This window comes from Liolophura sinensis, chromosome 6 (assembly GCF_032854445.1).
Source record: "Liolophura sinensis isolate JHLJ2023 chromosome 6, CUHK_Ljap_v2, whole genome shotgun sequence".
Lineage (NCBI taxonomy): Eukaryota > Metazoa > Mollusca > Polyplacophora > Chitonida > Chitonidae > Liolophura > Liolophura sinensis.
This window is the reverse complement of record NC_088300.1, coordinates 27378646-27405511: the sequence shown is the minus strand read 5'-3', so window position 1 is coordinate 27405511 and position 26866 is coordinate 27378646. Positions and strand designations below refer to the sequence as shown.

Below are 26866 nucleotides of genomic sequence, written 5' to 3'. Positions count from 1 at the left end.
GGTGTTTACTATTAAAGGAAAACAGGTATATCAGTCAACGAACCATAGACGAATAGTGCCATGACCAGAATATGTTTTCATCAGTCACAAATGTTATGTCTGTCTTGATTTTTTTTTTTGGCCTGAATTATATAACAATTTCACTATCTTCTATGTTATGTGCTTTCAAAGGGAAGTAGTTGGAGCAGTTAGTAAAAATATTATTTTCTTATTATTAAGTGTTTATTTGGATCTGTTTGAGTGGTCTTTTCAAGCATATGCTGTTGCAGTTTTGAGATCTGGCTATTATATGTATGTAACAAAATCAGAATGTATTTGTTTTCATCCTTCGTGGCTGACTGTCGACGTCTTTGACAACAGAATTTCCTGATTGCCTGAACTTCCTGGACTGGGCAGAGCCTAAAGCCTGTTGCCTACGAGAGCTATCTGCTGAAAGGCTAACTTTCACAAGTTTTAGATCCCAACCCACTGGCAGATTATAAGACGGTCCTGCCTTACTGTCCGTTTATGAATATTTTTCAATTACAAGTAATTATAAAACAAAAATGAAGTGAGGCATTCAACTTAACTCAGAGGAAAAGGATTGCGGTCACCAGAAATCACTACTGAGCTAGTGACACTCAAAGGTCGTTGTTGCTCAACTTACTGCAGTAATGTTTTACTTACGTACTCAAGAAAAACTTTGAGGCTTACTTGACAATTTCAGTTTTAAGTGCACCTTATCTTTCCTTCTCTCCCTTTCAATACTTCCTTTTCTCAATCTCAACTTACCCCTGTCTCTATCCTGAATTCTTTTTTTTTTATTTATTTATTTACTTTTTATCTCAGACTCATGCGTATTTTCTCTCCTGTAGCCTTTCTTGTCTATCGCCACTTTGATCGACAGCTATTTGCATCACATGACCACAAGACTACATTTCCAAATGAACCTGAATCTATCATTGGTTGGGGACTGGTCGTTTGTAAGCAAGCATGCTGTCACCTGGAAAATTCGCCCGAAAGTTGGAAGTTTGGAGCCTTATTACACGAATATGGGACATAGACGAAAGCTGTAATTTTGCACATAAGCTGCATTCAACGAACTCTATCATACTGTGCAATTTCAATTTTAAAGCCTTGATCCCACTCTTTCAGGTGTATTGTCAGGTGTGACAGTATATTTTGTATTGTCAGGTGTGACAGTATATTTTGTATTGTCAGGTGTGACAGTATATTTTGTACTGAAAAGAATGAAAGATCAAAGGTTGACAAATTTGCTGGACTAGTACTGACCTTCTTTCTCTATGGGTTTACTCTCTTCAGCTTTTTCTCTGTACACGGTCACCCTGAACACAGGAGAGAACTGAACCAAGGCCTGCTGAGCTTGGGTGTGAGTTACCTGGGTCAAATCCTCACCATTTACCTGAGAGGAAACAAGTGGAATACAGTCAGTAGAGATAGAATGTACACCTCTTCCTCATTACACTACACCATTCAATACAGGGTGTACACATGTAACACGGTCACACATGTGTCTCTAAAATGTTCCACAAAGGTTTTCTACAAATTTGTACATACTTTTAAAGATTTCAGTGAAGAAAAACTCTCACATTTATATTGGGGGTGGGGCACTGAAATTCATGGTTAGCATATGGTAATTATTAAAGCCATGATATTATGATGATTTGGCCTATAATACACAAACTGTATAAATTTCTATGATAATATACAACAGGGTCTAATATTATGTATATCACAGCCTACTGAATACAATAAATTATGAGAACAGACTTCTGCCATTCATATATTGATTAATTTTAATAATAAGGGTATTCTTCAACTATACTAGATATTGAAAGCACACCCCAAAAACACATGCATACAAGACCAATGTGTATGTTGTTTTCTCTAGCACATACTGCATGACAAAAGACATGAGACAACAGAACTATTTCTGAAATTTATTTTTATTACATTTAAAACACACTTGATTTATTATGAGATACCATTGAATAAAGCTAAAAATATACCCAAATTTAATTATGAAAAATTTAATCACATGAAAAAACTTTCTCACCTCTAGGATTTGATCACCTTGTAAAAGTCGGCCATCTTTGGCCACCACACCATCAGGGAAGACTTCTTGTATTACAATACATGGCTGCAAATAGATTAGTGCCAATGAAGTAATGTCAACACAAGTACACTATAGCTGTACATGTATTCACAGATAGAATGAAGTGGTTATCCATATAATATACACCACAGCACTCTACAGTACAGGTTTTTCACAATCTGGTTAATAGGTGCAGTGCATTCCTCCAGCATTAATCTTTCCCTAATCTTATTGTATCACCAATTTGATGATCCTTGTAGCAATATAAATTTAATATGATGCAGAATTTTTCGATCCATGGGGGCATTTCCAAAAATCATTTGAATTCGTAGCTTAACTTTAAACCTATTAAAGTTTTTAGAATTGAGAAATACTATTTCAAGTTTCCTTGTAGGAAGCTGTCAAACCATCAGAAACTGGGCAGCCTATATAAAGTATGCACTTACCAGAGGTGTGTCTACTCCACCCACTATACTCATGCCCAGGTCTGGACAGGTTCTCTTGATTTCGATTGTGGACACTTCTCCGTCTACTACTGGGTTCTTATCTGAAACAGAGACGGCAGCAAATCTACGTTAAAACCTGAGTAACCAGTGGTGCAGCAGTGTATGTGTAACACAAAACCATGGAGACAAAGCATAAAGCAGAAACATAAACCTACAGCTCTCAGTCCAGACATATTTAATTATGCAAACTGTAAAGTCCATAAGCATGATTAGAGAGCTTGCACCATCCAGACCTGCAGAACAAGACTGGAAATTATCCAATATCAACAACAAGGCTGATAACTGAATATTGAATATTCAACCTTTTGATGCAGGACACTGATTACAAAACCTCAGGTAGACATGTCAGACTCTTGTTAAAACAGGGGGGTAGAAAAGCTCCAGGGTAAAACAGATGAGAACATTACAAATAACAAGGCGGTTACCAGACAAACCTAAAGACTGGTACATTGATCACACATAAACAATAGAGATACATTAAAGATGTATAGCACCTGCTCTGAACATAGACAAATGTCCCATGATTGATTGACTGACACTAGTGATATGTAATGTCATATGGGTGTACATATATGTCTGACAGATGTCAGAGGAACATAATAATGACATTGCCGGGCCTGCTACATCAGTACAGACAGATAAGACATGAAGGTAGATATTGATGCCAGACAATCAATGAAACACGTGTATCATGTCAGAAAGGTAGGGAGGCCAATGTAAGACAGAGATATGTACACAGACACCATGGTACACTCCACACAGATCACATTGTACGAGTTGTATGATCAAACAAGTTTCTCATCTGAAATCAGATAAGTCTCTATGCAGACAGATGTCACAAGAGTTTTAATGCAGACAGATGGCATCTGAGATTTAAAGGACATGACAGCATCTGGTTAAAACATATTTCAATTGAAAGCAGGATACTCAAGCTTTCTAAAAAGTTTCATACTTTATTATTTTAATAAGATTTCACCGAATAGCATGTAAACCAAAATGGCTGGTTTGAGTTGAGGTGGCCATCTTGAGTATTTTCTCCAATTAAATACGTTGCTATTAGATTGCACGACCTAAGCTTTGACATAGCCTTTACCTATTCACTCCATGAAGTGACATATGATAACACAAATCTACTGCATAAGACATCGTTTTGAGATGTCAGACAGTAGCATACCGTTTTGGCTCAAACTGTAATCATCTCCCCAAATACATTTTTATTGTTCATTTTAGCATTTAGTCAGCAGTTTCTAAATAACAAATATCCCAGTCAGCATAAAATTCATTCGGGATGCCGAATGTTTATGGGAATGAGAAGACGCCATCTCACCGAACAACGCTTAAAATTACTTAAAAATTGTATGATGTAATTTTTTTTCCCTGAATTTAATACAACTGAAGAATTTAAATTTTGCTCCTTTGTCTTTTTCACATACAGAGGATGTTATTTTTCTGTTCTCTTTTATAAAATACAGTAAAATTATTGAAACTCCGTATTCAAGCTGAAGTGCTTTCTCTGACGTCCGCCATAACTAGGTCAGCACTGCTTTCATCTTAGAAGGCACCGCTGCAAAACTGAAGGATAAAATGCAACAACATCAAATGCTTAGATGAGTCTCAGTGGTACTCAGTGGATTTATTTCCATTTGTTTCACAACTGAGCATGAATCCAGCTGTATAACAATCCTATTGTAATTTTGTAAACATTTAATTGGGGTCAAAATTACAAGCACAACCCTTCCAGAGGCTACCAAACCAGGAATACCCTGGCTATGCATCTGCATCTGAACTTTTTAAACAGGGTCGCTGGAGTTCCTTGTAAATGATATAGTAGGCCTGCTGCATCGACACTTCAAGCAGTGAAACAAATATTCTTCCAGTATGTCCAATTTCTGACAAAACTATATTTATCACTTTGGCCTTCATCGCCGAAGTCCACAACTTGCCTTCGTTAATGGAGACTTGCTGAAGCTGTGTCAAGACAGTTTCATGCAAACTTTTACAGGGTTGAAAAAATCTAAAAAAAACATACTTAATGCCAATTTAAGATATTTTGAATGGTAGTCTTTCAGTGGACATAAACATTAGTCAGGTGCTGTCTTTCACTTTAATGCAGACAGATGTCAGATGGCACAATGTCAGATAATTTTTTATGTACAGAAGATAATGTTCATATTTGTGTCGTACAAGTTTCTACAGAGATGATATTATTTCAGATGCAGTCCATAAATCCTAGGTTAATGTCAGTATACAAAAGTCTGAGAAGAACATGAAAATATCATCAAAAGAATGAGTGATGAAATACAAATGGAGAAATTTATTTATTTATTTGATTGGTGTTTTACCCCATAATCAAGAATATTTCACTTATATGATAAAAACTAGCATTATGGTGGCAGAAAATCGGACAGAGCCCGGGGAAAACCCACGACCATCCACAGGTTCCTGGCAGAACTTCCCACATATGGCCAGAGAGGAAGCCAGCATGAGCTGAGCTTCAACTCACAGCAACCGCATTGGTGGGAGGCTCCTGGGTCATTGCACCGTGCTGGCTTCTCGACCACAAAATTAAGAAATCAAATGCATTTCATTTTAATTGTGCAAGATAGCCAGTTTTGAAAAACTAAATTAGAAAAACAATTTTCTTTCAATCTTCCTATTCTGAGAAAAAACTCTGAAATTAACCTTATTCTGACTCCAGGTTCAGCAGTATCTACAGATCATATTATACACAGAACTGCCAGGGATTAATTTTGAATGATGAAAGGGGTGGTTGAGTGTGCATACATACCAGCTTCACAGTCCCGGTAAGGACATTCCCACAGGTGACTCTGCAGGGCACTCCTTGGACCACGAAATGTACAACCTAACCCTGCCTTGATGCACCTCGTCACAGCTCCACGGCACCTGAGCACAACACCACACAGACTTATCATTTATTTACTAACTTATCTATTTTACTGGAGGTTTCTGTCAGCCCCCTCATCAATTCACTTGTACAACAGTCCATTACATTAGATGATCGAGAAAATAACACATAAATCAAGACAAATAACAAAAAAATTACATATCCAAAATGCAAGGAGCGCCATGTCTGAATTTTGCTTATATTTGCTCCTATTATTATAAAAGTTTACCAGTCAACTGAACTTGACCAAATCAGTTTATTTCAATACAAATATGTTTTTTCACGTTGTTACATGTAGGTATTAAAGTTAATGGTATTTCATCTATCAGTATATATCAATACATGTAGGCAGTGAGGAAGCCAGTAAGCATGGTTTTGGAAAATGTAACAATTCAACTTTTGCCATATATGGCCAGAAAAAAAACTTAAGAATAATTCTGCAAATAAAACTACCTATATATGCACATTGTAATTTGTAAATGCTCAACTCTGACACAGACAGAATGCATGTGGATTGATAGAGGATTGTCATGTAATGGAAGGTTAGCCTAATCCTGTGTTACAACTACTGTCTCGCTTTGATGTTGAAATATCACTTGAGCGAAATCAATATCAAACAACAATCCAGAAAAATGGGCCATTCAAAGCCAGCGTGACGAGTACAGGTAAATCAGGAGATTTTCTATTAGACTTGGCTGACAACTGAAACAATTTCATATCGCATGCTATTGTCAAAATGCATTAGCAGAGGAAGGAGAAAAAAATGGCATGCATATATATGGATGGAGTAGGTGGAAAACGCCTTACCTCTGTAAGAGATGTGCCTCGAGCTCTGACCTAGGCAATACCTCTTCACAATAATCTACATTAGGGCAAACCACCAGTAACTTGTCCAACAATCTGTAACACAGAACACAGGAAATAAATAGTCAAACTACAAACACACCAGTCACACCTCTGTTATCAAACCTCCATTTGTAAAATCTATATTTCAAGATGTGAACAGACATACATGTACATGTATAAGTTCTACAAATCAAAAAAAAAAGACAAAAAAATGCTGTCAGAAGCTGTTCCCTATAGCCTTGGTGTATTTGTCTGAGGGACTCTAGTTACTGAATACAGGTGATCTATTGTACATGTATTATAGAGACTTCTAACTAAAACACACAGGATTCTTTTGACAAATTTATCTTGGACTACAGTAATTCTTCAACCTTTTTGAATGTTTGCAAGCTGTTTATTCAAACATATTCTGAAGGTATTATTCTGTGCTGACTGATAAAATTATACTTGTTGTGAAACCCTGAAATTGGCTAATCCAACAAATGTCTCCGAAATGAAATTAAAAATGTGCATAAATTGCAATGAAAGTTGCTCTTACATATGTGACAAGGTTGAGGAATTAATGATAATAATTTAATCTCCAGTTTTTTTTATTAAAAATCAACATTCACCGGAGATGCATTTATAGCTGGGACTACAAAGCAGCTCTATAACTCAGTCGTTTACTCAATTTGGTGGTCAGTCCGTAAAGAACCTTTTAATATGTCCATGGGTGTCCTACTTTGTAACATGGGCAAATTAATTTAATAAAAGGCCTGAGTGCAAGACGGCACAAAATCCTATGTGAGAATGTCGTAGCTAGTGCACAATAAGTTATATTTCTTTTAAGCTCTAAATATAGCACTTCATAGAAATCGACTCTCATGGCAATGCATTACACAGAACTACATTTTTACATATGTTCGCCTTTCCTGCTACAAGCAGGAGCCAGTTTGACCATGTTATAAATTATAAACAAATATAGTAACTTTACATTACTACATTTGCATACAAAGATTCAATTAGCAAATTGACAGGTAATTTCCAATTGATCTGGTACATCAGAACATCAGATCATGAAAGCTGCATTAATGAAACAAGTCATTTCTGGCCAATGGTGTGCCTTGGTGCTGCCAGGTGAATCGGTGCACAAATTACAGATATTTATATTCATTGGTCTGGATAATCCTATAGAAATGGTCATATGGGCTAACTTATACATGTGCATGTAGGCTAATAAATGTATACATCTTCTGAAGCACTGGAATTAGCCAACGCAACCAATATACCAGTAATTTAGTCTCAAAAAATCAAACTAAATCGGCACATGAATCAAAATGAAAAGGTTAAGGACTCAATGTAGGCCTACCTAAAGTATACAGACTACTGGTCATGTTTTCATTTTTTAAAAATCTTTCATTCATAACTTTTATTTTTTAGGCAAAACAAAAACACAGAATAATGTATTCCAAACAGTATCAGGGGCAAAGACAAACAGCCATGGCTAGCCAAGACTAGGCTCCATACAGTGAAATATGTATTTATTTATTTATTTGATTGGTGTTTTACGCAGTACTCAAGAATATTTCACTTATACGACGGCGGTCAGCATTATGATGGGGAAACAAACGACCATCCGCAGGTTGCTGGCAGACCTTTCCACTTACTACAGTGAAATAGGAGAACAATATATATGTATATGATTAACACTTTTGATAATTATTATAATTTCAGCAAATAAATCTTTTGAAAGGTCAAGTGCTTATTTCCCCTCAAATTGTACATGTATGTGTAAGAGGGTCATGAGAAACGAAGGAGTAATTAACACTGTCCTTATCTTTAAATCAGTACTGACACTTGTAAGTTAATTTTTAACAATGTCGTGTCAGGCATCATGCTATGCACTGATAACACATGTGCAAGGTTAATTAAATCCATGTATAAAATAAAAGCATGGAAATAAATTCATATCTTTCCTACCTTAACTGAAATCTTCAGAAAAATATTCCCTATACTTTGGTTTGTACACATTTTACTGAGCATCACTGCCATCCACGTTATTAGGCAATCAACCAAATTAATGGGCAAGCAGCCATTAATCTACGCATCAATAGGCTAATTAATATGTACATGCACTGTACAACCTACAATTTATCCTTAAAACAAACAGCTAGACAGTGGAAAAATGTTCCTGTTGACTTCCACAAGTACGTGCATTTTATACTAGTGTTCTTGTAAGCATATATGTACATGTACATGCCTGGAGCATTTTAAATATAACGACAGGTCTGTTCAGAAGATATTACGTAACTTGATTTGTGTGCACATACTGTAAAAAATAAATTAACTTGTCAGTTGTGAAAGATAAGAACAGGTTTACAGCCAGAATCCTAGGGGCATGTCAGAAACTAATCAATTCATCTGACTTTTAAACAGCCAGTATATTTCATCAACACAGTACCAACCTAGGCAAAAGTAATAACACATGTAATATTAACTTGTCACAACACAACCATGCCAAAATCTAAACACTTGAAGTAACAAGTACACGTGCATTATGCAAGTTTTCTGTGTTCAAGGTTCTCCCCCATGACAAACAATATTCTAAATTACTTTCAAGGACCTTAAATCTTCTTTATCAGGTTTTAAATACTTTTAAGGGCTGTTCAGTTCTCCGTTTGAGCCTTCATGTGGCGATTAACAGATACCATTTTGGTAGCTTAGCCATGTGTTTATTTCAAAAATACAATACAAGTATATACATGTAATTAAAAAAAAAATTTTTTTCCAAGAACTTTTAAGATCTTGAAAATCCTTTCAAGAAGATTCAAACACTTTCATGTGTGTCAAGGACAAGGGGAACCCTGGGTGTGTATTTGAGGAAATCAGTGAAAATCCCAAACTGTGCATGTTTGATAGTATACTTACTGTAATGGAGATAGAAGCAGAAGTGAAGAGTGCTCGTAGTCATAGTAACTCATCAGAGCTGACATTTTAACTGTCCTCAATCCTGCGGTGATTTCAAAGACTTACAATGAATTTGCACTGATATACACCGACCACAGCAGTATCACATTACCAGTGCATCCTGTATTCATGCCGATCATGAAATTAACATGAGCATTCTTGTGTTTTTCTCCCTCTGGCGATGTAGTTACGCAACAATGCCAAAAGTGCCGGTACACGTACTTGACAACTTTACCTTGTATATAAAGCCATTTTTAGACAACACTTTACATTCCAAAAAAGAATGGGGGTTTTCTTTCAATTTTTTTTTTGTTCAATATCATCCAATTTCAAAAGTGTATTTTATTCCTCACATAATCAGTCTGACACAGGAATAAAATGGGCAGAATTTACCCTCAAGACTTTCCTGAAGACATTTACTCAAATTCAATTTACAAAGGCCATCCAAGTCCTCCCTGATGGCTCTCGTCCGACATTGTTGGTTCCACATCTATGTACAAGTCTGTGTCGCATACTCAACGGATCATACTCTAAAACCATACAATGTTACTGACTGTCAGATATGGTGCCACATCATACACTGTTCCCCTGATCATACGTCACAATCTTCCCAGATCAGATGTCACAAAATCCATTGTACAATTCAACCAATGTCACACAATCAACTGTCCCCTGAAAAGAAGTCACACTGTTGCCTGACTTCACACATTTCACTGGTTTTCTGACTTCAAATCCTCCCTGTCACACAGTCTACTGTTTACTGGTGAGATGTCAAATTGTCAACTGTGCCACTGATCACATGCTTACCTTTCATTTTCAATGTTTTAAACATGTTTTCTTAACTGGTTTCTGTTCTGTTTGCTGAGTTTTGTAATCAGGAAACAACAAAGCCATCTACCATTACTAGTTTTATATCCCCCTTATATCCAAAGAGTTTATTCACCGCTGCCTTTATAGTGCACAGGGCTATCAGTTAGCCTGTTTGTCTGTGCAGCATGTCATGTGAGGAAAATGTCAGAACAAACTGCCGGACTCTCCAATGCAAGCAAGTTTGTGGCTTTCAGCCCTTTTGAATGTCTCTTGGGACAAAGGAACCATATATCAACATACATTCAAATTCCATCGGAAATCTGATTTCTGCAATCTCATCGCTCCAGGCAAAACCTAAACATCCAGGTTATGAAGGTAAGCCAACTTTCAATAAAGTGCATATACAGTTCGCAACACTCCATGAGTGATGGCAGTCAGTTTTTGTGAACATCAGGTACAATGGCTTATTCCTCAGCAGCCAGCCAGGACAATTACATGTAGATAAACCAGACAGCTATCTTATCGCAAGTGATGCGTGAACTCATACCAGTGTCTGATACAGGTAATAACAAAGTTTGACCAGTCAGCCAGCTGAACTAACAAGACCTACTGGCTTGATTACCAATAACACAGCACTCCACCTAGGTGAATAGTTTGTTGAACTGTACACCACACAGCTTCATTCTCATGGGTAGCTAGCTGATTCAACTCCACCACAAAACATTTCAAAGGCACAATCATGCAATGGGCTTTGTCAGTCAAACAAACACAGCGGTTCCTCTAGTTGCCGCACCGGAGTTCCCATACCCCCACTTCTGACTGGCGGCATGGCCCAGAGCAGACCTCGATCAATCAATAGAGTCATGTTAGTATTGACATATTTAAGTGGCCATTATTTCACCATCATGTCGATTCATGTTCACGTGCAGAGAGAGATTGGATTACACATCAGCTGATTCAGATTGTCAATATCATAACAGGTACCATTGGGGGGAGAGGGTCTAGTGCCTAACTCCAGCAGAGGTAAATAACTGCTGGCTGGGATAGCCACTAACTAGGACCTCTCTTCACATCAGTCCTTAATTAGTCTAACAGAAAGTCATTCGTTTCTCTCCCAAACAGACACAATGCTTTCTCCACATGCTCGTCTTGTAGGCTTGGCCAGACTTCACACTGTTCACATATTTTATCATGCATATATGTATTTCTGGGTGCCACACAAAATCTTTTTCATGATCAAGACTAACAAATATGTTTATCACATACATCTAGTAAGTTCTCCCCTACACAAAATGTATAAAGCCTATGGCCCATCATTTCATTCTATAATCTTGCCAGTCTTTCCCCAGAGTCAATCCCACTCATCAAGGAACACAATACACATACAGCCATCCATTGTACCTGAAGTTGTTTCTCAGCCGTCAGTTAAACTCTCTGGTAATCCCGTAGCCAGGCTCTGCTGGATAATTAAAGTAATTCCATCTCGTCCATATTCCTATGATGATTCCCGTGTGCCAATTACACAACAGCCAAACCACCTCCGAGTTTACGACAGACTGCAGCAGCAGTCTTCTTATTCTATGACAATAATGATGCTTGCCTTGTGCATGCTCATAATTATTTTACCACCATTTATAATCTGTCAGATGCATTACACTGCAAGTCAATACACAGCATCCGTAATCTGTCACACCTGTAATCAGACAGAGAGTTTTTGTTCCTCAGCATCAGTGATTAACCTCTCCCTTCACAGTTGCTGGGGGATAGTGGCTAACAGTATTTATACTGTGTGTGGCTCTGCAGTCCAGGTGTGTTTTTCTGCTGGCTCGTAACAAGACTACTGGGAGTCAATACACAATTAAGAGTTTGGCAGTTCCAATCACAACGGTCTCACCTGAGCTTGTCACTGCCAGGTAAAGCCAGTGTCTGTCCTCAATGCTCGCCTCACGCCCACCTCTAATCAATAACCTTACACTAACAGGTATGGGCTACTTGCAGACTCAGCATACAGGAAACCCAAGTTGGACTTAATCACAGTCCTCAAATGTAGTGTACTAAATCAGCAGAGCGGCAGGGGTTGACGTGCTCGCCTCACATTTGTAACATGAACTCTGCTCTACACTCCACACTGGCCAAAACACACCACCATATCCTACTACGCTTTTGTACTCTTATCGACAGAGAGCCTATTGGCTGTCCATGGAGGCAGTCAGGCATTTTACTGTACAGGCCCGTATCAGATCGACACCAGCACCTGTCACACTGAACAGACATAATCAAAAAAGTTATCTCCACTTAAGTAGTCCCAAAGACATCTATGTTAAGCTTTTGAAGTAAATTTTTGCTCAAAGCAAAAATACATCCCAACAAACCTAACAGATCTACATCAGTTGCTGTTTTAGAGGCCACATGCAAGTGATATAACATTATATAACTTTTTCCACCATCTTTTGCAATACATGTTTGCAAAATATTTAGTTACAAATAGTTATTTATGATATAAAAATATCTTTCTTCAGAAACTGCTTTGAACGTTTTACTAGAAACTTGATATGTTTTATGTGAAATGTTTCAACACAATCATTTTAGAAGGTTTGGTTCAATTTTAGGTACGTATAAACCATACGTGTCAAACACTAAAAGAAGGCTTCAAAAAATAAGGCAATTTAGGGGCCAAATGCTCCTAACTTTGGGTCCTGGAAAATATCATGTTTTCTTTTTCATCGCATATTCCAAGGAGTCCAAATAGGAATCAAAAAGTACCAGTGCCGCCCCCCCCCCCACCCCACCCCCTCCCTTCACTTAATACCAAACATTTGAAGCCCTATAAAGCATGACTTGAGATGTTTTAGTGCAGTTTGAGTCCAACTTCCAGCTTATGGTAAAAAGTATGTACTATAAAGTTAGCTGGTCCGCACTTGTCCACTAACTAAAAAGTACCCATTAATTAAAGGAAACTAAAATGCATGTACATGCCAGTGTCCAACATAAAAGTGGACCTACTGCTTCGATGTAGATAGAAGCATGCAAATCACAGGGGGTGTATAACTCCTTCAGGCACTGCGCTGACCACATGTCAAAACTAAACCCTGTCCACATCATATTTTATAGACATGCAACCCTACACACCTACAACACTGTAATTATGTTCCACAACATATCCTAATTACTTTGCATCCTCGTATCAGCCTAAAAACTTCTGATGAGCAGCAAATATAATGGCCTACCCGCACCCGACCTAGAATGTGAGTGTCAGAGCAATATCCAGCAACACGACTTGCTAGTGCACTGATGAGACTAGGTACCACAGACCGTCACCCTCCAGGGTCCATACACCATCACCCCAAGGAGGCCTGTGCCCTTATGCTAACAGCACCAAACCCACTCTCCAGTAATTACACAAAATGTACTCAGCACTCCCAGGAGATTTTACACATTATAAATACTAGCCTGATTGGAAAAATGAGCTGCAGACACTGCAGTAATCAATATACCAGATTTATTCAAACATCCATCCTGGCAATTTGGGGGCAAAGCGGTTAACACCTGTTTACTGTGACAGAGCAAGAGCTTGACTGAGATTGATTCACTCATTGATTGTTTTAATGTCACTCAGCATACAGCTTTTAAGCTAGTGAACAAAATGTCAGCAGGATAACTTTAATCTAAAGCATGTGCATGTGTTTATTAAAGTTCTTCCATTCATGGTGTGCCAAGTTTGTTGAGTGTTCTGAGCAAAACTTCATTTCAAAACCTGGGAGCCTCTGTAACCAGTATGCTAACACAGCGCAATGAGCCAGGAGTCTCTCACCAATAAAGCCGCTGTGAGCTCAAGTTGCCAGTGGTAAGTGGAAAGGTCTTAAAGGAATTTGTGGATGGTCGTCAGTTTCAGCACGGGCACTGCATGGTATCCTCCCACTTCATTGCTGGCATACTCAAGTGAGTATGTCGTAAAACACCAATCAAATAAATAAATATACCGTTTCAAAACTAAATTTCATTACTCGCAAATAATCAACTTGCTCATGAAAACAAATTAATGGATCTGCATATTGTCTTATTTATTCAGTGTGTGTGAAATGTCTAATGGCATAAATATACATGTACATGTAGTAGATGTGAACTGAAATAAAAAGAGTCTTGACAGAACAAATCCAATCAAAATACGAGTCAGCTGCAGATGGAATGCTCATTTTTCATCACAGATGTTACCTACTACATAAACTTCAATATCAATTCCACTCCATTGATCTGAATGTCAATACCATGTGTTGGTCATCTTCCACTAGTAAGAAAAAGTGTACTTTAAATCTGAATTCTCATGCCTCATTTTTTTTTCACAAAAGGCTAACTATAAACCATGCTGAACATAGATCCACAGGTTTGTTTTTTTTTTAGCCCTGGACATTTATGTTCATACATTACAACATGGCATGTCTGAGATCCACAGGTAATTCAACTTGTACAGTAAGAGTTGTCTCCCCTCGATTTGTTGGCTGATCCATGGCAAGTGCTGTTCATTCTTTACATGAGGAACATGTAGAAAAAGTGAATGCAATGCATACATGTGATACATCCATCTATGTGGATCACATCATCACACCAAGAAAATCACAAAAACATATCAGATTTTATACTACCCAATGTACATGTTACCTGATACTGGATTAACTTCTTACAAATGAAGGAATATGAAACAATAAGAAAAATATGAAATACTTTTCTTTTCCCGCTTAATTCAAATATTTGGAACCTGCTTTACACCAAAGATTGTCTCAAACTAGGAAATAAAACATACCCTTTGCACTCCATCAATCATATTAATAGCCTGTACAATGTTGTCTTCCATCAAGAAACAGGCCCATGTATATCAACACTACATTCTGTTAATGTACACCTACTCTATTCAACATAAAATTACGTCCATGACTAAGTTATTCAATGTGCCGCATTCCAAGAGATCTGTTAATCTTCAAGTTTGTTTGGAAGGTAGGATGATTCCATGAAAAAATGTAAGTTTCACTATCAAAAGTAATACATTACAGCCTTTATTTGCCTTTAAAGATTTCACTGTAAACATAGACATATAACTGAGGATGTTTTCACTTTCTCTTATGCCATTCAGGTAAGATGCCTTTCAGAATAATCATGGTTATGAATGTATAATCATGAATGGGGTTTCAGCTAGACAAATGTAAGACACAGATCCTCTGCTTTTGGGCCAATGGTGTAACAGTCATATAGATGTGGTATTTAATGAGATCTCAAAGTGTAACACATGTGTAGAGTATTCATGCAATAGGGTGTAACAGCCATATAGATGTGGTATTTAATGAGATCTCAAAGTGTAACACATGTGTAGAGTATTCATGCAATAGGGTGTAACAGCCATATAGATGTGGTATTTAATGAGATCTCAAAGTGTAACACATGTGTAGAGTATTCATGCAATAGGGTGTAACAGCCATATAGATGTGGTATTTAATGAGATCTCAAAGTGTAACACATGTGTAGAGTATTCATGCAATAGGGTGTAACAGCCATATAGATGTGGTATTTAATGAGATCTCAAAGTGTAACACATGTGTAGAGTATTCATGCAATAGTCTTATTCTCTGCAACAAGCAGTTCTATACATCCCCCTCTGTCAATCAGTGTGTCTGTCTCTTGGTCGGTAAAATTTTTGACATTTAACAATTTTTGTGGGGCTTTTTTTTGGAATGTTGACGCTATTGTAAATTTGCACTTGTTCAGAATTACAACTCTAAACAGCATCGCAATGTTCATGTAGGCTTCACTGCGAAGCTATTTCTTGATTATGGATGAGCATGTAAAAAGTTATGAAACAGTCTGAGAAGATTCGCCCCAAATAGAAGTGACACCTCATTAATTGTTGCATGCCTTGTGCCTCAACACCAACCTGGAAACAGGAAGAATTTTTCTTTAGTTTCTTAAATTCAGATCATATCATTAGACTTAAGCATTCAACTGTGTTCAAATGTGTGGTGCTTTTCCTAATCACAACTTCTGCGATCAGAAATTATTTTTAGCTGATAAAAAAACATGACCACTCACCTTCTGACGAGTATACTAGACTGTTGGCAGTCCTTCAGGTTGATCACAGACTTATCGATGGTACACATTGGCTGCACCTTGAGGTAGTTGCGCAGGCAGCGGGAGCAGAAGGTGTGCCCACACTTGGTGTCTATGGGGTTGACCAGGGGTTGTAGACAGATCTGACACATCAGGTCCTCGTCCACGGCCGTGTGGTAATCATACAGGTGGGTGCCACCCGGCTCGTGGAACTGTCCACAGGCTGCGCAGATCGCTTCCCGCCGGATCCGCCGCCTCATGGACATTCTTGCTTGTAGTGCCATCATGTGGTGGCAGGAGGGGAGGTAAAGATAGCTAGGGGGAGCAACTCACACCACAGCCATTCAGACCAGTCAAGCTCAAAGAAGCAATATGTACACCTCTGTTAGTAGAGTAGAAGAGCATGGTCATCGTCTAGCCCATCGTTACTATTACCGTCAAGTCCTCAGCTACATCAGGGGTATCTGAAAACACACAAAGTCACAAATTGTAAGAGCACAGGCAGAATAGTGTTACAGGTACTACATGTGTACATTTCACCTGAAAATGATCATTTTTCACATGACACATTCTGCTTGATTCTGAGTGATTTCTTCTTAGAGGTAAACTTAAGTTTGATTAAATTCCTTAATAGAAAAATTAGGTACAAGAAGGCATTGCCATCAAAGCATAACGTTAAAGCCGCCATGTCCTTCCGAAAGAGCCTTTTTACAGACCAAACTTTAGGCGAAATACAGTACAGACAACTTGGCCCATCATGTAACAGAAGAGGGAACAATTTAGAGACAAAAAACAGAGAACACATCGCACTTAACATCCTGAATTCCACTCACAGGAAAACATGGGATGTACCAAAGCCAATCAGCCTGCTATGCCATTTCCCAAATCTGATAATTTAACCCACAGTAAATAAACATCACCAACAGCAATTTCGATTCTCTACTGCGAATTTTAAATGGCTGCACACCATACACGAAGTCTCCAAGACGGAGTCATTTCCCTTTAAATTCTAAAGCTGGTCATTAATGAATGCATAAATAGGCCCTATACATAAGCCCAATATTGTGAATTCAGTTCCCAAACATGTTTTCACCACTACATACACGTATAAATAACAGCATCAAGTTGTGGATTTGGATGTACAATATAATACATCTATCTGATAGGCCTTCAAGTGCTAACACTTACACTATACACAATAGATGAAACATGAATTCAAGTATGCAAAAAAATGAATATTTTATCACTTTGCCTAATCAACATGTACATAAATAAGAACTTAACAACAACATGTCTATAGGTGTGATACTTTGCACAGTATGACACACAGAAAAAGAATTACCCTCCGGGACTGAAGCGTCTTCTGGGTACGATATCGTGCTCTCACCACGTTGTGTGCTGTGTACGCTATCAGTCTCGATCAACGTTCAGCTTGTGAATAAGAATCAGTCAACCAGAGTATCAGCTACCAGGTTGAGTATTAAGATAACATCTTTTACACATTGTCAGACATGATGATACTAGTACATGCATAGCTTAAGTACAAAATATGAAATTATAACATATATAGAATATTACATTTCTTTACCAGCCTTTTGGAAAAGTAAAGATACAAGTATGTTGTTCATTAAATGGTCCAACCATGTTAGGGAAAAGAAACTGAATATTCCTGTTAGATTTTACGAATATTTTGGCTAAAACGAGCAGACCAAGTGTCCTAAATTTTAGAAGAAATAGGGTAGCTTTGTTTGTAGTGGGATTGTATACCAGTGTATACATGTGCAATACACAGCTAAGTAAATGGTTACAACAATACCTTCACTTCCTATCTATCTATCTATCTGAGAGGATTTACTAGACATGTAGGGGAAAAATGACACGAATAAGAAATGCACAAGGCATTAGCACAAAAGCGTTTTCGCTGTGTTAATTCCTTCATCAGGAATTCTGATCTATTAACATTCCTTCTGATGTATCAATTAGTGTGTCTGGCTTGCCAGGTCTCCCATGGCTAGAACTCAGACAGCACCTATCTTAGACAACAATGGATCTTGTGCGGGTAATTACAGGGTATTCATCAATGTCAGACCTTCCTGTCCCACCTCCCCCCTCTAAAAAAAGGAGAGATCGCTCTTCCACATACTTCACCTAAGAAAAACTGGAGAGTGGCCTCAGACATGTGACTACATTATTTTGTCATGAATGTCAGTTTCACTGCTAATAAAATTATCCTTTGTGTACCACATGCGAATCGTGGAGCGAGACTAGTGGTATGTAAAAATGAAAACACATGATCCTAATGTCAGCTTCATGGACAGTATATCTCTTTTGTAACCTTTTCTTATAGCTACGATAATGGCCCTAATTATCTGTAAAAGGAAACATGAAAGGTACTATAAAAAAACGACAATTATGGCTTTAAAAAGGAAAAATAAAGATATGACTAAAAAATTTTTTTAATAACCCCTGTATTTTATGCATATTTTCCATCATTGATCAGGTATATTTAAAAATGATGTCATCGATGAACACAATGGGAGCAAGCAATCAGCTCAGTGCCCCAAAGTTTGACTCTCCCCCCAACAAAGTTGTTTTGAGAGCTACCCCTGTAGACGTCATCACTGTGGGCTACTTAATTTTCAGACTGACAGCTGCGGCCTTAAGAAACTGTAGTTTAAAGCCATTTTTACGCCCGAAGAAGACAGCTAAGAAGCTTTTTGGTACTTTTATATGTTACCCCACATCATATGCTCTGTATTAAGAAATAAAAACCAAGCACTTCGGGTATCCAATATTATCATTGTGCCTTACGATGATATAATTTATTCTAATACAAGTTTATGATCATTACAGAATGCTGAATCTGCAAATCATGATGGTAAAGCATCTAAGTTGAAATGCTGCTGCAATGCAAATGTTTCATGATACAAATTACATCCGCAGAAAAAAATTGTGCTGTTATGTTAGACATCATCTGCATAAAGTTGAGACTTCCAGATGTCTAATGACATGTATCTGGCTGAGTAAACAATTGAATGTTCAGTTTTATCCAGGGTTTCCCTTCAATCATCAACTCACGCAAGTCACTATAGTTAATAGAAACATGGCCGATGACTGACATTTTTTGACTGGGTTACTTCCCCTTGTCTAGTCGACAGTTGATGTTCGTCAGACTTTGAAATGGTATTGTGTTGTGATGCAGCCCCTACCATGTAACTTAACTTCAATTAAGTATGATTGTATTTGGTTTACTAGACCGATGTGCGATCCACAAGCCACCATTTCACCGTGGGAATCTTTGCGCTGTCTCATTTATGAGTAATCTTATCGGGCGGACAGTTTACAGCAATGACAGATTTCCCGTTATAACTCTTTTAAATGACATTTTTCGGAAAATAAAGGCCAAGGAGGTTTAGTTTTATAGGAGTCAAATGGACTTTATTTTTGTATTTAGCTGAAACAACACAAAAATTCTGAATTTCTTTAGGCGGTATGTCCCTTTAAGGAATAGCTGCCAATGGCCACACTGCTACTGTGAATCAGATGATCTTGTGCTAATGTTCCACTGTTTGAGAACAACAGCGGATTTTGTTTTGTATGGTCACCTCTCTTTGCATTCACTCTGAATGTGTACAAAAATGATGGGCGATGAAAATGATATACACCCACTTGGGATTTCAGTGTATTCTGGCAATAAATCTATTTTCGGTTTAAAATTAGACTCATAGTCCATGTGCCTTGCCTAATATTGGCCTTAGTGAAGTTAATCTTTTATCTGTACACATATTCGCCTCTTCAACAGTCACATACAGCAGTCAGTGTGTGCCATTATCCTACAACAGCCCACCATGGATATCAAAATGCATGTGATTGGTGGAAAGCACAAACGTTCAAAACGTTGTCATCCCCACAAAATGTATCAACCAGGAAATATGGCTGCCATATCATCAAAGTTAAGCCAATCTCTGAGGGTCTCCCAATCATCTCATGTCACTGTCTTAAGTCTGAGGGCAATTGGTCCAAACAGATTCGAGTTATCATCCTTACAAAGTGCAATGGCCTGCACACAAAGATGACAGTGGCTGTCATATTGTTTTGTGCAGCTTCATGAACACCAATCCTAGCCATCTACTCAGATATATTATACAACTGTTCAAGTTCGAAAACAATCAATTAAAGAGGTCTTGAGATATCAAGTCCCTCCACCAGTTCCAGCTTGGAAACAATAAACATATAGCAGATTGAACAAGCAGAGCTGTCTGATCGTATATAATTTGGGCTCTGTGTTAGTTGCACAACTTGCACCTCTTTCAAGCCCAAAAATTGTGATAACACATACAGCATATACATCTATATGTATCTCCAAAATATAATAGAACAAGGTTCTAGAGAAAGAAACTCCCACAATAATGCTGGTCACCATCACATAAGTGAAATATTCTTGAGTACAGCTTAAGCACCAATCAAATAAATAAATAAATATAGCAAGAAAATCTCTCTGTTCAGAAAACAGTTTACACTAGGGCACACAAAATCCTTGAAATAGATTGGATACACATACATCGAGGGTCCATCAGTCATTTGATAAGGTTTGGGAGGTCAATAATCCCAAGTCTTGTCAAGATACATAATTTGGACGTCAGTAATGGGGTCATCTGTTACAAGTTATGTTACTTGTAGTGAACAGCAATGGGGTCATCTGTTACAAGTTATGTTACTTGTAGTGAACAGCAATGAGGTCATCTGTTTACAAGTTATGTTACTTGTAGTGAACAGCAATGGGGTCATCTGTTACAAGTTATGTTACTTGTAGTGAACAGCAATGGGGTCATCTGTTACAAGTTATGTTACTTGTAGTGAACAGCAATGGGGTCATCTGTTACAAGTTATGTTACTTGTAGTGGTTTATACATATCCACTAGACGGACATCTTAGGATTAATGAGCGATAAACTATCTAATGCAAAAACATGTTACAGACACAGTGGTATCTTTAAGTGTGAGTAAAATGAAAGGAATCTGAGGTGACAAAATAAAGGCGATACAAGTGTCATATATGTTGTGTTTGTGACAAGATGGACAATCAAATGTAAAATATATGCACCAGTATGAGTCAATAATTATTCTCATTATAACTCACTGATACAGTGGTTGTGACTTACTGATACAGTGTTTGTAACTCACTGATACAGTGGTTGTAACTCATTGATTACAGTGTTTGTAACTCACTGATACAGTGGTTGTCAGTTATATCAATTGTTTTCAATTCCTAAATGCCTAAATGGTAAATTATAGTTTGACACTTTATGTTTAATAATCAAAGGATTCCTCTCAACAGCATATCACAGAAAAACTTACACTGGATTTAACATACATGTATGCGTTCAAATCTTTCCGGTGAACCTTGTATTCTGCAATATCCCAGCGGAGAGCTTCATTAGACATGCTAGGGGTGAAGTTGTTTTGTATTAAATTGACCTTCAGTACAACTATTATTGTAAACTATGTATGCATGGACAACTAGGTGCATATACACATATATATTTCTACAATGAACATGCATATGTTATCTAGGTAAGGGCGGTTTGATCAGATAAGGTATATTTGGAAAATAAATTTGGACATTGTTAGAGAAAAATTATAAAAAGAGATATGGAAAAAAAAAAGTGACAAGAATAAATGAACATGTAATTATTTCCACTATTTTAAAGAAGTCAAACTTGGATAACTGTACACTGTTAAACAAGATCACATCATTTTAACATAAAGATTTACGCTCAAGTTCTGTCAAAACAATGCTTATCACTTTCATCTTGGTTTTTAAAGAGTAAACCTCTCCCGTGACAAAAAAGCTGTTAGGTAACTCTAATTATAGTAACTGTCTGTTTAACAAATGCTTTTCAGGCTTTAAGCTGTCAAATCTCATTAAAACACATACTCCTGTTCTCAAGCAAACAGGCTGTAAATGCAAAAAATGTAATTATCCATAATCTTTCATAGCAGTGAAAAACAGAAAAATCGTTCCATTATTTTAATCAATGATTTTTAGCCAACTGCAATGTCACAACACTGATTCTGTATGATATGTTACAGTTAATACAGTCTAAATAAAAACTCATGAAAAAAAAAAAACAAGTTTCATTACGATCGGGACAAACAGGCAAATGTATTGAATTCATAAACAGCAAAATGTCGCCTTAAAGACGTCACTGTTCTAAAGAGATTTTCTAGACATGTTGGGTGATAATTTTAGAATACATGCAACATGAAGCTATGGGAAGTTCTTCGATATTTAGACTTACCATTCCTTGACCAATGTACATTTACGAAACAATTTATGGAGTTATGTCTATCACAATCTATGCAACTTGTCCGTGGGTAAGAGACAGTGAATGATCACAGTTTTATGCCATCAGCAAATCATATGTAACCGATTTCGTGTTGGCCCAGATCATCTTGGCAGACTAAATGTTAATGGGTAAATTTTCACAATATGTTACCGCACATAACCCAATGGGATCGACAAACTAAATGTTCCCATTCTATCTCGAAACCTTATGCAACAAACACCTTTTCTACAGGAAACCAACAGATTTCCATTAATCTATAACCTCTACGAGGAAAGCTGAATTGGTATCGAGAAATCTCTGAGGTTGAAAAAGAAATGACATCATGGGGTCCTGTACTATAAATATAGATTGTTTGCTATGCCACATGTGATACATGCTATTGCAAGGCTTAACTGTACAGACCAATACTGGATATGCATTCTACTCACCCACACATGGATTTGTACAACCTACAGACAGACTTCACACCCTGCCAAGGCCAGAGACGAGCACACAGCTGGCGTGGACACGCATCACGAGCAGAGGCACTACATGAACATTGATCACATAATTACAGGAATATGTTGTGTCCATAAATTTGTAAGGCTAATAGCAGCCTGAAGCCAGAGCAAGCCGAATGGTAGACTGCACATGACTGCAGCTGAGCCAGAGCCTCGATCACCACCCGCCCACACCTTTCCACACAAGGTAACTGTCCGCCGCCCGAGGTCAAGTTGTGGGCACGGTAACCGAGTGGGCCAGCCAGGCGTCTATACCAGCCTCTTTTCTCCAAACCAATCAATAGTGCTTAATCAGTTAGAGGTCATAGACAGGGGCCAGACGAGGGTACACCAGCTTACATATATCTGGCCCAATCTGTCCCGCTTACAACCATACATCAGCCTAATACACTAAAGCAGTCCCCCGACCCCATCTCCAGACAATGGCCTCTCAGCATTTCCGCTTCATTCCCACCTCCCCTACTTACAGCATGGGCTGGTCTGGATACATGATGTACAAGGAAATGGGCAAGGCGGTAATTAGGCTCTTGGAATCATATCGCACAAAAGAAGGGGTGGAAAGGGTCTTCTCGCAGAACATATGGGGTGTCCTCAGACTATTGGCCTAGTTGCATGTTCTAGAATATTACAAGCTGACCAATCAGCTGACTGACATCACACATTCTTCAAGGCTCAGAGCTTAGCAATTCATAGTGAAGTGCAGAAGAAAAAAAAGAAAAAAAGAATAAAGGGGAAAAAAAATCGCATTCACATTTGGACTGGATAGAACTACACGTGCTTTATATTAACAAAGACAAGAATATAAAGTAGATCTCAAAGTATCTGCCAAACCATGCCATGGAATATATTGTCTTAGCTCATACAAATGGCTGTAACTTCCATGTGATTTCTCAGCTGTCATTGATCGTGAAATACAATCTAGACACTATGGCCACTGATCATATACTGTGAGGGCTTTGAGTAGGATTAGTATTCAATAATCCTGCCAGCATTTCACAAGACACATGACTTTACGCACAACGCTTGATTACAAATATCAGCTGATGTGCATACATAGTGCGACTGTTAGCACACAAATACAGTGAACATTACAGTCAAAATTCTATGCTGTCTTTCATATGAATGTGAAACCTTTGTTTGGGCAGCCTTCTACTGTACCAATCAATACAGACTTTCCCACGACAGCCCTGCCATTGTCCACTTCGTGCTGCAGGTCAAGCTGCTTGTCTAAAGGGAAATTACCCTAGCCTTTCAACAACAGCCTAAATATAAAGAGTGCCCTGTTTTGATAAATAAACATATGTACAGGGAAACAAACATATGTACACATGTTTATAAACATACACTTTGTATGTCTATTGTATATACATAACAACACCAGTAAAAATATCTGTTACAAGAAATTGATTAAATATTTGTGTAAACTAATTATGCCTACATGGATGGAGAAATTCTGTGTTTCGAATTACCAATTGGTTATATTGAATTGTCTATGGAAGGGCATGTGAGTTATGGCAACATTTAGACTGGAACAATAATTAGGTATTTCAATATCTGTCTATATAAATTATTAGTGACACACCTGAGCCTCTTGGCTTAAAATACAAACGAGAAAATCTGCACATGCAGGACTCAATTGGCCGCTAACAACACAAAGCTGTGGCCAAAAGAAACAGAACAGGGGAATACTGTATAATGTGTTAGCACATATACATGTGATGGTCCAATTACATGTACACAGAATGTAGTTTATACACAACCATTTGACAGATATACGTACATATAGTGAATAACATATTAATACATATTATTTATACGATAGCCAGGCTAATCCAATACAAAAATTTGCCATCTTTAATGCAATAAATATAATACACTGTGTGAATGCTTACAAATAGGCATATAGGAAACAACATGTAGTTTTCCAACACAAAAACATGTGCTTTTCCACCCAAGTTAGAAATTTCTAACAATCACATCTATTAATGTTTAACTACTGTCTGATGTACCTTCTGATTTCTTCAACTGTATTAAAACCGCGAATAGAACAACCTGCTTGCATATAGAACAAAGTTCAGCAAACCCATGCCACAAGCTACCTATACCACCGTTCTGATTGGTGAAATGCTGTCCCTGAAATCACAGGTTGTTGACCAATGAACTGTGAAGGAAGTTGATCAGACAGGGAACTTCCTGCTTGCTTATCTCCTGAAGACACTTCCATTAATATCTGATTTATCCTTATAAATTTTGAAATAAATACAGTGATTCGTCTAGCAGACATAAATATTGCAACAAGGCTGGAAGGGCAGTTGAGATTGTTTACCTGTTTATTTCCATCACAGTGGAATAGGTTAATGACAGTAGCATACAAAAAACAAGTCTGCAGCAGTGTGGATCTATCATGTATGTGCTGCAATCTAGATACTCAAAATGACCCCAATTTTTGCCAACAAAAGGGGTTTTCTAGAGGCAAATTAATGGCATACAATACCACTTTTGGTGCTGAAACACAGTTTTCCAGCAGGATACCATAATATCTTCCAAATCAGCTTTAAAGCACTTTTCAAGAATTAGAATACAGTAAATTTTATAGTTAATTGTGGACGAAATTCTGGGTCATTTAAAGCAAATACATTGTTTTGAAGACAAAGAATAAGAAGAAATTATTCATTAGTGATTACTTTTAACAGGGTATCAACACCGAGATATCAGATGACAGAAACAAAATCTGAATCAGTTCTAGTTGTGATTTAATATATCAAATGACAATGAAAACTGACTGACAAGTTTATATGCAGAATTTCACCGCACCTCAACCAGAGTCATACAAAACACCTGTAACTAAGGTATAGGTGTGTTTTATCAGGACATCCCATGAATTTTCTTAATCATTTACATGTACCTTTATACATGTTTTTGACAAATATTGACACAATCTGTTTTTTTAGGAAGAGTATAATACTGACCACATTACTGCTATATACCCAGCTATCCTACGGGCCAGCAACACTGTACAATGTAGGCCCTATATGGCTTGGTAGTACCGATTTAGCTGGCTTCTCACTGTTACAGAAATCTTCCCTGACTATGGGACCCTCAAATTCTAGAATCATTTGTGTAGATTATTAAATATAACTGTGAAGAGAACTACATTTTGTATTAAAAAAACCTATAAAATACTGACATCTTAACAGACAGTCTGTGTTCATGCTGAACTCATTTAACATCTTTCTAAAAACAGCAAGGTGAGGGCAATACTTCCACACACATGCATAAAACTGAAAACTCCCAGTGATTTCATCACGCTATTCTTAGCTAGAATGCAACACAAATGAGTACACACAGACAATGTCCTACAATAATAGCCTAAGGCATTAGAAATAAAGTAATTAATCCAAGATCAATCTGGTGCATTATCAGTTTAAGTCTGAGGTGTGGTGAGTATTGCTAAAGGAATCTACCGTTTTTTTCTCTAAATTTTACACGAACTTTTTACATAACACCTTGTATATTTATAGAGCTACTCCATTTTACAGATGAAATTATGTCATCATGAAACAAATCAGAATGTTTCAAGAATTTGCTGTTCTAAGTTTTATACAAACTTTTCACACATACAATGCCATACTACATGAATTACCCACAAGCATTACTTTGCTGCACAGATGAATTATGTCAGCCTTAAGTAAACCAGAACACCTACTTCCATTACTAGATGTACCTTGCAGATCCAGCCATTTCAGATGACCTTACTCCCTTACCTTGAGTGAAAATTTAACAACTTTAAAACCACAAATATGATGGCACAACATT

General features: G+C 37.5%; 1 protein-coding gene across 1 annotated transcript in view; it reads right to left on the bottom strand.

The window, feature by feature from the left end:
* The window catches only part of LOC135467987 (ligand of Numb protein X 2-like), a 55672-nt gene that overhangs the window by 7107 nt on the left and 21699 nt on the right, over window positions 1–26866 (bottom strand). Inside the window, exons 2-7 of the mRNA XM_064745963.1 lie at window positions 16184–16665; window positions 6314–6406; window positions 5390–5505; window positions 2542–2642; window positions 2057–2140; window positions 1273–1402 (exon numbers count right to left, since the gene is read on the bottom strand). Coding sequence (XP_064602033.1) covers window positions 1273–1402; window positions 2057–2140; window positions 2542–2642; window positions 5390–5505; window positions 6314–6406; window positions 16184–16488 — 829 coding nt within the window. The 5' untranslated portion in view covers window positions 16489–16665. The remainder of the gene's footprint in view (window positions 1–1272; window positions 1403–2056; window positions 2141–2541; window positions 2643–5389; window positions 5506–6313; window positions 6407–16183; window positions 16666–26866) is intronic.